Raw genomic sequence first — 14478 nt, 5'->3', positions numbered from 1 at the left:
GAGAATGCTGGCCTAACTTGAAAAAATTTGTTGCAAAAGATTCCCTGAATCAGTCCGCTTGTGATTTCATGAATCAGTTGTAAATCGAGTGTCAAAATACACATATTTTCCCATGTAATTGTCAAAATAGTAAACTGAGAACTGCTGCCATCTTTGACGAGTGCCCCACCCCCCTCGGTAATTTTGGTGCTCTCCCCAGGTTGCCCTCATCATTACAAACCAAAGATGGTGGAAGTTTAATATCTTGACAATCAGACAGGAAAACTACCACCAGTCATGGTAATTTCACAAATAGCGCTCCTCTGCAACAACAAAACAACAACTCACTTCTCAAAGTGTGAAGGCACAGATGATGAATAATTTAGGCCAGCTGAATGGGGTCCTCCGTCACTGAATACTGCGTCATCCTTGTCAAACATGTGATCAAGATCAATTCTCCGACGTGAACCTAGTCAGATGTGCACAGCACCAACATCAGCGTAAACTTTTTTTTTAAGCTCAGTTTACAATAATTATTGAATTGTACAATCATACCCTTTAACCCTTTCCCACCATATGGCCATATGGCACAAGACGCAGTTCTGAGCTCAGTATTTGGTCATTTTGTGTGACATTTGCACAACTAAAAGATTTTGGAAAGATCTACAAATTGAAGGCATAAAATCATGCCTCCTCCTATATGAGACTTGATGTACCACCCCTAAAATATTTTGATTTTTTTCCTTGGTACGTTAAGGGTGCAGTTGATATCTTATAACAAGCAATGCACTGACAGCTGTACATTAAGATATAGTTTAGGGGGATACCCAATATGTACACTTGTATAACGAACAGGAAAATTTTCAATGTTTTTCTTCTTTCGTTTTGGAATTTTCTCACTCTAATATGTGACCTCCTCCATCTCTGTTAGTGTGATTTATAGCACACTCCAGAAAATAGCTTTTAAATGGTATACCACCTAGTCTCCCAGTTCATAGTTAGCGAGTTAGAAAAATTCCCATTTCCCTTGGAGATTTTTTACTTATACCTTTTCAAAAAAGCCAATTGTTTAAAAGAAACTGTCAAAGGGTTATTAAAGCTGTGGATTTAGCAATAGTTTAGTGAAAGCTGTTTTATCTTACCATTGTCATTCCTTTTGGAGTAACGTCTGCTTAGTGTTCTGCAAAACATTTAACAGGTTTTGTAAGACATCCAGTTAAATTATTCCAAAACAAAGACTCCAAGTTAATAATTTAAAACTTGAACTACTTACAGGGGAAAACAAAAAAGCTGCTGCAGGTGAAACAAAAGCAGGGAAAGGTGTCTGTGACTTCAAGGTCTGATCACCTGGGTGCCTGGACTGAAGGCCTACAGTACCGCTCAAAAGTAAGTTACCAGTCTCGTCTCGTTTCTCGCGAGACGAGAATCTCGTATCGCGAGACGAGAGTCTCGTATCGAGAGACGAGAGTCTCGTCTCGAGAGACGAGAGTCTCGTCTCGCGAGAATCACTGAAGCGGAAATTTTGGAATATTACCGAGTTTCTCGCGAGAAGAACTAATGACTGAATTTCTCGCGCACTTGCCTTGAGTTGCTTTTATTTACACTGTATGCCGTTTTTAAAACGGCCTGTGCCAACGGTGGTTGATTCCGTCGACAAGTAAGTTCGCATTATCAGAGCTTATGTGATTCGAAACAATTTTGTCTTCATTCAGTTCAAAGGTTTCGATTAGCGCACAGTGTAAGAGATGATTTATTTCTTCCGTAACTTCGAAGGTTTCGTTTTAGCGAGCTCGCCGACATATCAATTTGCAATTGAAACTTTCCCGCACACACAATTCCTACATAAAAAATCCCAGCCTTATTAAAGTCAAGTTCTGTGCCTGTATCTATTAAACAGTTTTTTGAAATAATAACCCTGACACTTACAATGTTTTTCAATTTCACTGCGGTTCGAATTTGCATACATGTGCATGTATCGTGCTTTGCAAACCGCTATTGAATCGAACTTCTTTGCGGTTGCAAAGGCTTTTTCTGCCAAGAAAAAACAAAGTTGTGTATAAAGAAAATCGAAAACAGAAACGTTGTTGAAGAGCTAGCGTAAAATGCGTAGTTCTAGTTCAGAACTGGTTTCAGTTTATCGTGCACCGAATTTGCATATCGACAACGCCAAGATGTCAAAGGTTACCGCGCCGCGCTTACATCTCAACCTTCAAAAACCGGATTTTTTTATCGGAAGTTTCGTTTGCAAAGCATTGCGATTTCGCCTTCATGCGCATTAAACTAAATTACCAACAAAACAATCTGCACTTGGAAACCAAATCAACGCGAACTTATGGCAAACATGACATGCAAGCTGCAAGTGAAGCTTGAAGGTGTGTTGTTTATCGATAGCGTAGTTTGCTACAGGTCGCATGATTTAGCGAAGCCAACCGAGGAACATTTTTTCTAAAACAAAGCGGCTTTGGAGATATTTATTACAACATTTGCCCTCGGGGAAAGAAGCTTTTTTTCCGAAGATTTGTTATGTTGATTGCCTTTTATGTTTATGTTATAAACTTATCCCTATTAACGATAAGCAATTACCTACCCGCAAAGTCGTCGCTCGATTGACACTTATATTTTAACCACAACCCTTGGCCACAACCCATTATTGTAACAGATAGGTTTTTTAAATGCAAATCACATGTAAGTTTTCGTATATTTGTTTCACGCCTATGTAATACGCAAATAATCTCTAGCGCACGTACAACAGAGGCCGCAACAGTCTAACTGCGCAATGACAGATTGATCAGTTCGCTTATCTTTGCAGCCGTAGTTCGCTTACATCGTTAAATCGCTCTGTAGAGGTCTAAATCACAAAGTACAGTGTATATACAAACACATTAAGTCCTCGATCAGTCGTTAAGTCGCTTAACAAAGCAAGCTCGATTTTGTTTGCAACCTGGTTCACGATCGATAAGCTTGCGACCGAACTCCATAATTCAGCTTGCTGCGTGACAACAACACCGACACTCAACTTGATATTCTCGCGAAACTCTCGCGAGAAAAGTCAAGCCTAAGTACTGTAAATGTACTTACAGTTTTTTCACCCTCTCGCGAGACGAGTGTCTCGTCTCTCGAGACGAGAATCTCGTATCGCGAGACGAGACTCTCGTATCGCGAGACGAGAATCTCGTATCGCGAGACGAGAATCGCGTCTCGCGAGAGGGTGGTAACTTACTTTTGAGCGGTACTGTACATGAATTCTGATAAATTGCTAGATTCTCCTTCCAAATTACCTTGTATTCCCTTGCTAAACAAAAGGAGAATTTGACCTTACATCAAAGGTCACTCATGGCCTTATTCCATGCACCCCTTCAACTCTCAGCATTTTTATAATGGCATAACCTGCAGTGCAGGCGTTTCAGGGAGGGTGGGGGGAGGGAATCTCGGTTAATCTCAGCTGCCATGTTGGATTTTGAAAATTTTAGGTAGCTCGGGAAAGGGGGTAGGAGAGAGAGGGGACATTTTTTTCTTCTCCCCCTCCCTCTCCCTTCCTTTTCTCTCAACCTAATATCCACCCCATTGGTTGCACTTTCTTACTCTCCCCAATCTTCTTCTGCTTTTAAAATCCAAGATGACAGTTATAGCGCTCGCTTAACATAATACGCCTGGCATGTACGTAAGTGCTAAACATACCTAACAATCTTTGGTTCTGTTCTTGGCTGTCGTCTTCCTTCTTCTAAAGCTTGATATTCTGTTTTACCTCTACAATACAATTTTATAACTGGTTAAGTGGGCAACTTCACCCATGTTTAGTGTCACTTTGGATGGCCACAAGACATATTTTTATGGATGTAAAATAATGTTAAAAAAAAGGTTCAGTTTTAATTGTTATCATTAACCTTACAAGTGCACAGACACTAGTATCATTCATCGTTGGATACAGATAGCTAGGATGGAAATGCATTCCAACCAGTTTTTTCAAGTTCGTTCTAAATATTAAATGGAAAAATTGCCACATATAGAAAGTAAAACTTTATGTACACAGGGTAGCCCATTCAGCTCTAAGGCTGGTCTCCATAGGGACCCTGTATCTTAAAAAATAATTTACAACAAGAATTTTCATGACCTATTACATTTAAAATGCCTAATGAAAATATACTACTAGAATATCAGAACTACAATACAAAGCCTGAAAACACAATGCAAAATCACATTCAAAGCCTAAAATAGTAATAAAAACTGATAAGTGCTTATTCTCCCTTTGGGGAAATCCTTTCATTTCTAAGAGTAATTTCATGCTAGAAAATATGTTCTCAGTCAAATATTTGAGCGGTTTTAACCAACATACAGCAAAATCGCAGTGTGACATTGTCCCTTGAAAATTAAGGCACTCTTATGCCACAGGACACCCACCCAGGTATTTCCAAGTCCCATGGGCACCCAACAAATAGTTAAAGTGCATGTTACTTTGCTCAAAAATCTTAATAATTGCCTCAGATATTCAGATGAAATTTAGAAGAAAAAATGGAGTTTCCTTTGTTGAAAGAACACCTCATATACTTGTAACATGGAAAAATTATTCCTTTGAGTTTTTGGAGGAACAAATAATTTTTTAGATAGAAGAAAAGATTCTCACAGTTATCTACGCAACCAGACTGTTTGCAAAAAACCTGAAAAAAATTCAGGCTTGAACGGGATTTGAACTCATGATTTCTGCGACGCCGGTGCAGTGCTCTACCAACTGCGCTATCAAGCCAACTGGGAGCTGGTCATATTGTGAGCTTGAACGTTTCCAGCTCCCAGTTGGCTTGATATCTCAGTTGGTAGGGCACTGCACCAGCATCGCAGAGGTCATGAGTTCAAATCCCGTTCAAGCCTGAATTTTTTTCAGGTTTTTCACAAACAGTCTGGTTGCACAGATAACTGTGAGAATCTTTTCTTCTATTTAATCTTTCATCTGCAGTACATGTACATGTTACACATGTTACTTACACATATATAAATTATAATATTTTGTTAGCAGGAAACGGATGACAGTAAATCTTCCGGTAAATGCATTACCAAATACATGTATAATTCTACCCTTGAACTGTGCAGAACATGAATTCTTAATAGAGGTACGTAAGATGAATTCATTAGTGGTGGCATAATTTTTGTGTGCCAATTTATTGAAACACTTGGGGCTGAAAGGGTTATTCACATAAAGTGCAATCTATTCACAAGGGTAATGTTCTTTACCTGTATCTATACTTGGAGCCAATTCGAACCAATGTACTTTTGCTGTTACTTGATGGCTTTGGGAAGTGCGTCCTAAATTCAGAAACAAAATGAGAGAGATTATTAATGAAATATCATTAAAAACAACCAAGCTGACCACGCAAACATAATATTAAATGAATCAATGGCACACATCTTAATTTTACCTACAATTGTACAGTACATTGTAAACTGACCTATAAAATGTATGATACTCGACACATGTTTTCCAGAGAGTTTTGCAAGCTCTGTAGGTTGGCATGTGGAAACCAATAACATTATCTGTCCATTCATTCTGAAAGGAAAAAAGAGTACTAACAGTGTTTGTGTGCAAAATAACAAGGGATCACTCAGTTACCATGTTGTGCTAAAATAACACAGAACAAAAAAAACTTCCATTAACCAGAAATTAATTCGAAACCAAAAGAGTACCTGTAAATAAAAGCAATAAATTTCTTTCTTTGATTAAACCTGTGTAACAAAGATTAGTACAGTGTAATTTCCTGTGGTGCTATTTATTATGTTGTACAAGGTGGTTCTTACTTTTTGAGTCTGTGGGCGAAATCCTAAAGTGTGACCATTCAAATGAAAACTAACGAGCAGTACTTTCCTGTGGTGCTGTTTATTATGCTACATAAAAGATGGTTCATCTACCTTTTAAGTCTGTGGGCGAAATCCTAAAGTGTAACCATTCAAATGAAAACTAACGAGCAGTACTTTCCTGTGGTGCTGTTTACTATGCTACATAAAAGATGCTTCATCTATCTTTTGAGTCTGTGGGCGAAATCCTAAAGTGTGACCATTCAAATGAAAGCTACTAAGCAGTCCTTTCCTGTGGTGCTGTTTATTATGCTGTACAAGGTGGTTCTAATTTTGGAGTCTATGGATGGAATCCTAAAGTTTGACCTTTCAAATGAATGAAAGCTACTGAGCAGTACTTTCCTGTGGTGCTGTTTATTATGCTACATAAAAGATGGTTCATCTACCTTTTAAGTCTGTGGGCGAAATCCTAAAGTGTAACCATTCAAATGAAAACTAACGAGCAGTACTTTCCTGTGGTGCTGTTTACTATGCTACATAAAAGATGCTTCGTCTATCTTTTGAGTCTGTGGGCGAAATCCTAAAGTGTGACCATTCAAATGAAAGCTACTAAGCAGTACTTTCCTGTGGTGCTGTTTATTATGCTGTACAAGGTGGTTCTAATTTTGGAGTCTATGGATGGAATCCTAAAGTTTGACCTTTCAAATGAATGAAAGCTACTGAGCAGTACTTTCCTGTGGTGCTGCTCATTATGCTGTACAAGGTGGTTCTTACTCTTGAGCCTGTGAATGAAATCCTATTGCGTGACCACTCAAGGGAAAGCTACTAAGCAGTACTTTCCTGTGGTGCTGTTTATTATGCTGCACAAGATGGTTCTATCTTTTGAGTCTGTGGATGAAATCTGAATGTGTGACCATTCAAATGAAAGCTACTGAGCAGTGCGTTCCTGTGGTGTTGTTAATTATGATGTACAAGATGGTTCTATCTTTGGAGTCTATGGATGAAATTCTAAAGTGTGACCATTCAAATGAAAGCTACTGAGCAGTACTTTCCTGTGGTGCTGTTTATTATGCTGCACAAGATTGTTCTATCTTTTGAGTCTGTGGATGAAATCTGAATGTGTGACCATTCAAATGAAAGCTACTGAGCAGTACTTTCCTGTGGTGCTGTTTATTATGCTGTACACGGTGGCTTTAACTTTTGAGTCTCTGGGCAAAATCCTTAATTGTGACAATCCAAATGAAAGCTGCTGAGTAGTACTTTACTGTGGTGCTGTTCATTATGCTGTACAAGGTGGTTCTAACTTTTGAGTCTGTGAATGAAATCCTATTGTGTGACCATTCAAAAGAAAGCTACTAAGCAGTTCTTTCCTGTGGTGTTGTTCATTATGCTGTACAAGATGGTTCTATATTTTGAGTCTGTGGACGAAATCCGAAAGTGTGACCATTTGGCAAATGAAAGCTACTGAGAAGTACTTTCTGGTGATGCTGTTTATTGTGCTACTCAAGGTGGAGGATGAAGACTTACCCAGTCAGGTCTAATCTGAACGAAAAATCTTTTTCTTTTGAAGCAAACTTTAAGAACTTTTGACCTGCAAAACAAAAACAGCAATATTAATGTTTGGTATACTTTGTTGCAGTATAAGGTAACATGTACGACACTACTGTCTTAGATATTTTATCAAATGGACTAAACCAGACATAATTATTATTAACAAATTGTACAAGTTGCATGAGCAGGAAATAAAATGCCCATGGAATGTTAAATACGCATGAAAGAAGTGTAAGAAATTCCCAGCTTTAATCAAGCTTGTTTAATGCACTGCAAACTTCAAATCCACACATGCAGCATAGATGAATAAATAAATCATTACCATGGAAAGAAGTTTATTTTACATCTGTTGTGGTAGACAGTCAAACCAAGAGGAGAAACTCCAATGTGAAGATCAAGGCCATCATGATCCTAAAAAGCAAGCAACAGCAATATTATTCTTTGTTTTCACATGACATCATAAAAAACTGAAATTCATAACTAAACACAATTTTGGGTTTTTATCTTCATCACATATAAGAAAATCTAAATTTCCATCGGCTTGCTTGTTTTCAGCAGGATAGCATTCTTTGTTTTGAAAATAGAGCAGTTTGAATTTTAGATTTTTGCGCAGTGCGTGACTGCCCTAAACATGTCACGTACATGAAAACATCGATTCGTCTCGTGTTTTTTTTAGGTCTGATCAGCTAACATGTAATAGAAGCGTTCATGTCAATGTGTGAAAGTTCAGCAGAGAGAAGAAAGGCTTTAAAATAGCCAAGGTAAACTCCAGATGTTTTTGTTGGTTTCCGGCCGCCATGTTGGTGCCCATCAGACGGGGCACCAACATGGCGTCCCATACTAAACTCTGTAATTTTCTGTGGTACATTTTCTCGAATAACTCAATTAGGAGATATCGCACAGCCCTGTGGCTTTCGCACGTTGTTTATGTATCACTCTTCTACAACATATCAATTTCTTGACTTTATCTATTGAATGGTTGAGGATTTTATTTTTTCACTTGCGTGACGATGTGTGAGGTGAAAACCACCTATTGTTTCACTGAGATAGCAAAGTCTACAAGATGACAGAGCATGAAACTTCATTTGATTTTATAAAAATTATCTGCATACAGTCTGTCTATAACCCAAACATCAAAAGCCCAGACCACTCTAAACAAGATTAGGTTTTTGTTAAGCTTAGATGAAATGATAGATGAAATTTGTTTCTCTACCCGCCTCAATTACCTTGGTAGCTCTTTGCAGGTAACATTAAGCCATTAAATGTAAAATTAAGATAAACAAATCAGTAAAGTTGATCACTTTTGATTATTCTGAGCTTACGCACTGAATTGGTGAAAGCTTAGTGGCTGGCTTAAACAAGCATGTGGATCTGTACCTACCCAACCACATGCAAAAAAAAGTAAAGTGAAGGTCATTTTAGATGATTCTGTCAATCTTTTTTACCCCAAGTGGGTACAGCAATGCATTTAGGTTAAAGGTCAGAAAATTGGGTATTACATGCACCACAACATCCTTGCCCCAAGGGACTACACTGTTTAAATAAAGGTGTTCAGTTCAGTTCAGTGCCAGGCAATGTCTCTTGATTGGGCTATCCTTGATTTCCCAAGATTTGTTTTTCAATGTGGCCAGGTTAACCCAGCCTGCTTAGCCAGTGACCACGGCCCCAGTCAGGCTGGCCCAGATTTTTTCCTTTTCCCTTGGCCAATTTTGGCCCCAGCCTGCTGCAGCCAGGCCAGGCTGGGCTGACCCAATGGCTGTACCTCTTCCAGCTTTTTATCCCCCGGCCACACCCCAGCTTTAAAGCCAACTTTGGCCCCAGTCTACCATGGTCGGGATGGGCTTCTGATGCAAGGGAAACCAACAATGATGGAGTAATAAAGTGCTGTTATACTACCTTGGCAAAGTGAAGGTCCACTCCATATAAATCCAGATTTTTTGCCACTTCAAGGAAGTTGAACTCAGCATCTGCTGGACTCTGGCCACTGAGAAAACAATGTTTTCAACAATTCATTAGATGAGTACTAATTTTAGCATTAGCAGGAACAGATGAAGTTCCTCGCAAACTTGAACTCAGTTAACTTGAAGTCTCTGCTAACTCAAAATAACGTTCTGCATGTGACCTTCAATCTTGTCAGAGGACATCACTGTGCATGGTATTTTTTGCTGGTTTAAGGACGGTGCCTACTAATAGCAAAGTATTTTTGCGCAGTTTATCACTATGCGGGAAAAGCAGATCTTAGTAGCAGCTATTGAAATCCAAAAAGAAAATTGGGGGTAACCACGCATTTTTTAGAGATAACTAAGCCACAATTATTCTAAAAAGCAGCAAAATACAAAGCAATGTATGGCGCTTTTTTCAAAATTGAAGCTTTAATATCTCTGAAAAATGCATGGTTACCCCCAATTTTCTTTTTTGGATACCAAAATCACTTGCTAAGTTCTGCTTTCTCTGCATAGTTTTAAAGCGCGCAAAAATATCCCTGTATTAGTAGGCACCACCCATAGGAAACTCGAGTATCTCAAGATGCGCAGAACTTATGCGCAGTAACAATAGTAGGCACCGTCCTTAAGCTTAGTTTTTGAGAAAACAAGGCCAAAATATTGAGTCAGCGAAATTTGCCATAAGATGGTTACACACTCCGCCCTTCAATATTGTAGATGAGTATGTAAATATTTTACCCATGATGCTTGTGAAATTCAGCTGCTCTTTCTTCAAAATCCTCAGTCTAAAAAAAAAGAAATTAAGTCTACTATCATAATCGTTCACTATTGTAAATGATCATTACCCACCAACCTTTTAACATGGGCACAGGAGAACAAAGGTCTCGCAGTTACCTACTTTTAATTATAATCTTTCACCCACAGTGCGTATGCATGTTTAATATAATTTATATATTCATATTCATTTATTCTTCACTATTATGAACTCAGAACATGACCAGCTCCCAGTTGGCTTGATAGCTCAGTTGGTAAAGCACTGCACCAGCAATGCAGAGGTCAATATTGCGTCCAAATCCTGTTCAAGTCTTATTAATAACAGGCCTTATGTTCAATGTTCATATCCACATGCTAATTTGCGCCATACAAATATTTATTATTATTATTATTATTATCAAGTCTGAATTTTTTCCAGGTTTTTTCCACAACAGTCTGGTTACATAGACACTGACGCAATCTTGAATCTTTTCTTCCATATAATATAATTATTCTTTCAAAAGCCAAGGAAAATAGAGGAAATGGTACAAGAGGCCAGGGCCTAACATGCAGTCTGCAATGCAACAACATTGGGGCCAACAAATAAGGTCTGTTATTAATAAGCAAATATCCCCCACCTGGTCGGGTACAAATCTGAACTCAGATACATAAGAGTCAACCATGGCCTTTGGGTTGTAATCACCCAGTTCACCTGTAATCAAAGAACAGGTAGACATTTAGAAGGGAAACAAGTACTATACTATTTTATAGTCGGTTGAAATACAATGTAGGAAACCAAGCTTGTTGGAAAGTTGATCTATTTTACTAGATAATAAAAATACACCACATGCATCATACATGTAGATGCACATACCAGGACATACATACAGTAGTTAAATGAAAACTACTGCCAAGGGAAAAAAACATGTACCTTGAAGCACATAAGATGCCAATTCAGCTGCTGTGTCGTACAGACATGGTAATCTGTGGCAACAGAAACAGGGTCAGTATTACAGGAAATGTCAGTTCAAGTTTTCCAAAACAGTTTCCATAGGTCAGGCATGGGGGTCACATCTCAGCCACCTGCAGCCCATTTGGCAGAAAAGGAACACTTGTTTCTGCAGCATAAGGCAGCTAAAATTATAACAGTACTCCACCCTGCAAGAGATGCTAGTCCATCGTGGGATACCCAGTATGAAGTGACTAGGAGTATTACTACTCTCCCCTAGAGAGAAAGTGATTGCGAGTATCAGTGCAACAGGAAGTGACCAGGAGTTTAACTACTCCCCATAGATGTTACGCTAATCAGTCACAGAATACCCAACATGATGTTCAGTAGTTGGTCCATCACAGGATACTCAGCATCAAGTAACTAGGAGTCTTTAAGTTACATGTACGACCTACCTTCCAGTCAAGAGGTCTCGTTTAATCTGGAGGTAGAATTGATATCTGAAATTTGGCAATAAGAATGTATAAAAATTTGACATTAATTTTTTAATCCCTGACAGTACCATAATTTTGGCACATAATGCCAAAACGCTATCAATATTTGACAGATTTCTATGAATTTAATATTAACTAAAGCATACCTTGTGACATCCTCAGAAAGTTTAGAAGGATCTGATGCAAAGAATCTCACTCTGAAATAAAATATGTATGGTGGACCACCTAGAGTTGAATAAAGGTTTACAAAAATTCAGTATTCTGAAAAAAAGGAGCATCACTTATTAAGAAGTATGGTATCAAATGACTTCTCCAACATACTGTAGACATCACGTATTTGTGTTCTGTTGAAATTTCAGCCTGTGAGAAGATCTCTTTTGGATGGTGGAATTTGCTAGTAGCTGGCTCTAAGCAACATCCCTGTGCTAATGTCATGTTGTTGATACGTAATAAAGTTTTTCATTAACCCTTTAAGCCCTAACAAATTTCTCCTTGGAATATTAAATGCTTATTCAACCCCGGAGGTCATGAGAATTAAGGATATGATCACCCAAGGTGGATTTTCTTGATATTTTAATAACTTCTCCACAGTACTTTTATAAGAAAAGTATGGAGACAAGATAGGAGAATTTGTTCTTTGATATCAGAGGTTAAAGGGTCAAGTTTTGATGATCATTAGAAAACCATTCCAAGGGAATTTACATGGATTACATTTCAACTGGCCGAGCATAATAATAATATTGTGCTTGGCCAGAACTGTAGTTCCTTCAAAAACTACGTACTGACAGGAATGGTGTACAAACATGGAATTTAAGCACACCCCGGCCCTCCTAAAGGTCATGAATTTTGATGGGTCACATGGAAGAAAAGCCATTAGAAACTTCCTATATGTCAAAAGCAAATTTTGTAAAGTTAAAGTGGGTGGTCACAACATTAATATTGTAACGGCTGATTCAGACATTTCAACTGTCTTGTAGTGACATGTTGATGACAAGCGTATCAAAATGAAGTCAAAGTTTTGTGTAAATGAAATCTTCAACTTGCTCTGCATGATATTAATTTTATAGTTAAATGTCATAGGATTTTGAAACAAGTGGGTGTTTTACTTAACAGTTAGATTATTAGCTCAAAAATCTTTATCAAGAGCGAATAATCTAATTGTTTTTAATTAGTATAAAAAGACTTAACAACAAGACAGGTTCACATCTTCATTTAATAATAGGGAGCTAAAAACGCAGATGTTCGTGAGCCACGGATGGCAACTGGAAGTCAAATGTTTCCTTTTTTGGCATGGTTTTGCTCCCAAGCCATGGAAAGGGAAAGCTCTTGTTGATGACTGTGGCTTGACATTACAAACGCGATAGCATAAAAATGCTCCAAAAAGGAAAAAGTTCAATTTCTCTTTGCCATCCATGGCTCAAAAATGTGTTTGCTTAAATTCCCTAATGATACATAGATAGGTAATGCCACATGCAATAGATATAGTGAGTATAGCGTAACCATTAAGAGAACAGCATTCGTGATAGAATGCTAGTACATTTATACTCAATGTAATTACAGCAATGTTAAACAAAATTATTTGCATACAATTTTTGCATAACCCAACAACATGCCATACAGAAGTGATATATGACATCGTAAGCAAAAGTTGTACAGTCTAAATTGGCCTTAATAGACATAAATCATAACAATTATATAACTTACGTTTAAGCTGTTTCCTAATCTGCTTGTCAGGATTAAGCCATTGCTGAACAAAAAATGAATTAACATAATAATAAATTAAATATCTTTTTTTAATTAATAACCCAAAGTCAAACATTAAATCAAGTATTGGCACAGATGGTCACAACATAGAAGGCAAAATTAAAATGCACTTGACTAACCAAATTATCGGGAGAGTCTGCAACATACTGCAAGGCAAAAAAATGCTTTTCCAGCAAGTCGAGATGTTTGAAAACAGCTTCTAACAATGCTTGACCCTTTGAGTGTTTCTAAAAAGCAATAAAACCAACAGACCAGTTCTATTTTAAAATACAGACCAGATATCAAAGAAATTTACAAAATGTTTTCCACAAAAAAATGGCTTCAGTATTTTCCTGTTTTTTTTTTTCTGTTGATAAATTAAACAAACAATAAAATTATTACTGCCTTGATCACTGCAAATTAAAGAAGCTTTGTTTTTTAGGAATAAAATATAAATATATTATTTCCTTGAATATGAGCCTTTACGGCAAAATGGAGCATCATTTCTTTCATTTGAAGGTGAAAAATGCACATAATTATGCCCCCCCCCCCCCTTTATTTTTTGGCATAAACTTTTAGTTTTTATTAACAAACTATAGTTTAATTTGTTTTAACTGTTTTCAACAAAATAATTGACAGAGTAACAGTTAATTTGCTGATGGGTCTGAAGCAATGGCATATAATAAAAAATAGTTTTCACAACATATCAGCCAGCTTTATTTGTGTCATTTTATAATAAATTATATTTTAACAAATCAATATTTGCCACTTTTGTACATTTTGTTTGGAAAACACTGTATTTGGTAAGTGTAAATAATTTTCAGTAATTTGTCAAAGAGAATGTATAGATGGTGTCAAAATTACGTAAATATGGGACAAAAGATGAAAAATTCAGAAAACCAGTTTTAAAATGGCAAAAGAAAATAATTTATTTAATCTGATGGTCAAATATACACACCCAAATTCATTTGAAACTACAACACATACATTTCATACTGAAATTGACAGCTTCAATGGCGGAAAGATAAGAAAATATAACTATAAACGTTAAACATACTGTTATCCATCAAATAAAATTGCTCATCATACAATGATCTTGAAGGAAAATCATTATCTTTAAATTTTAAATATTTATAATTAGAAGCAAAGATGTTTTCAAATTAACATAAATTTTCCGAATCAAGAAATGATGTAATCAAGAGATCAAAAACGTGGAGACAAATTATGCTACCGTTTATGGTGAAATTGAAAATTTCATTTAAGCGAGTATCAAACATTTCGCTAA

At 37.1% G+C, this 14478-nt stretch overlaps 1 protein-coding gene across 1 annotated transcript in view; it reads right to left on the bottom strand.

The window, feature by feature from the left end:
• Positions 1-14478, bottom strand: part of LOC146474151 (tyrosine-protein phosphatase non-receptor type 4-like) — a 55165-nt gene that overhangs the window by 39457 nt on the left and 1230 nt on the right. Inside the window, exons 2-16 of the mRNA XM_085117446.1 lie at positions 13334-13441; positions 13155-13197; positions 11597-11675; positions 11412-11456; positions 10939-10991; positions 10646-10719; positions 9993-10039; positions 9208-9295; positions 7634-7722; positions 7288-7351; positions 5418-5515; positions 5203-5274; positions 3658-3726; positions 1122-1159; positions 328-448 (exon numbers count right to left, since the gene is read on the bottom strand). Of these exons, the coding sequence (XP_084973572.1) occupies positions 328-448; positions 1122-1159; positions 3658-3726; positions 5203-5274; positions 5418-5515; positions 7288-7351; positions 7634-7722; positions 9208-9295; positions 9993-10039; positions 10646-10719; positions 10939-10991; positions 11412-11456; positions 11597-11675; positions 13155-13197; positions 13334-13441 (1088 nt within the window). The remainder of the gene's footprint in view (positions 1-327; positions 449-1121; positions 1160-3657; positions 3727-5202; positions 5275-5417; positions 5516-7287; positions 7352-7633; positions 7723-9207; positions 9296-9992; positions 10040-10645; positions 10720-10938; positions 10992-11411; positions 11457-11596; positions 11676-13154; positions 13198-13333; positions 13442-14478) is intronic.

This window comes from Pavona decussata, unplaced genomic scaffold, assembly GCF_977016875.1.
Source record: "Pavona decussata unplaced genomic scaffold, jaPavDecu1.1 SCAFFOLD_91, whole genome shotgun sequence".
NCBI lineage: Eukaryota > Metazoa > Cnidaria > Anthozoa > Scleractinia > Agariciidae > Pavona > Pavona decussata.
The sequence above is the reverse complement of the archived record's forward strand: the minus strand, read 5'-3'. Positions and strand labels throughout refer to the sequence as shown.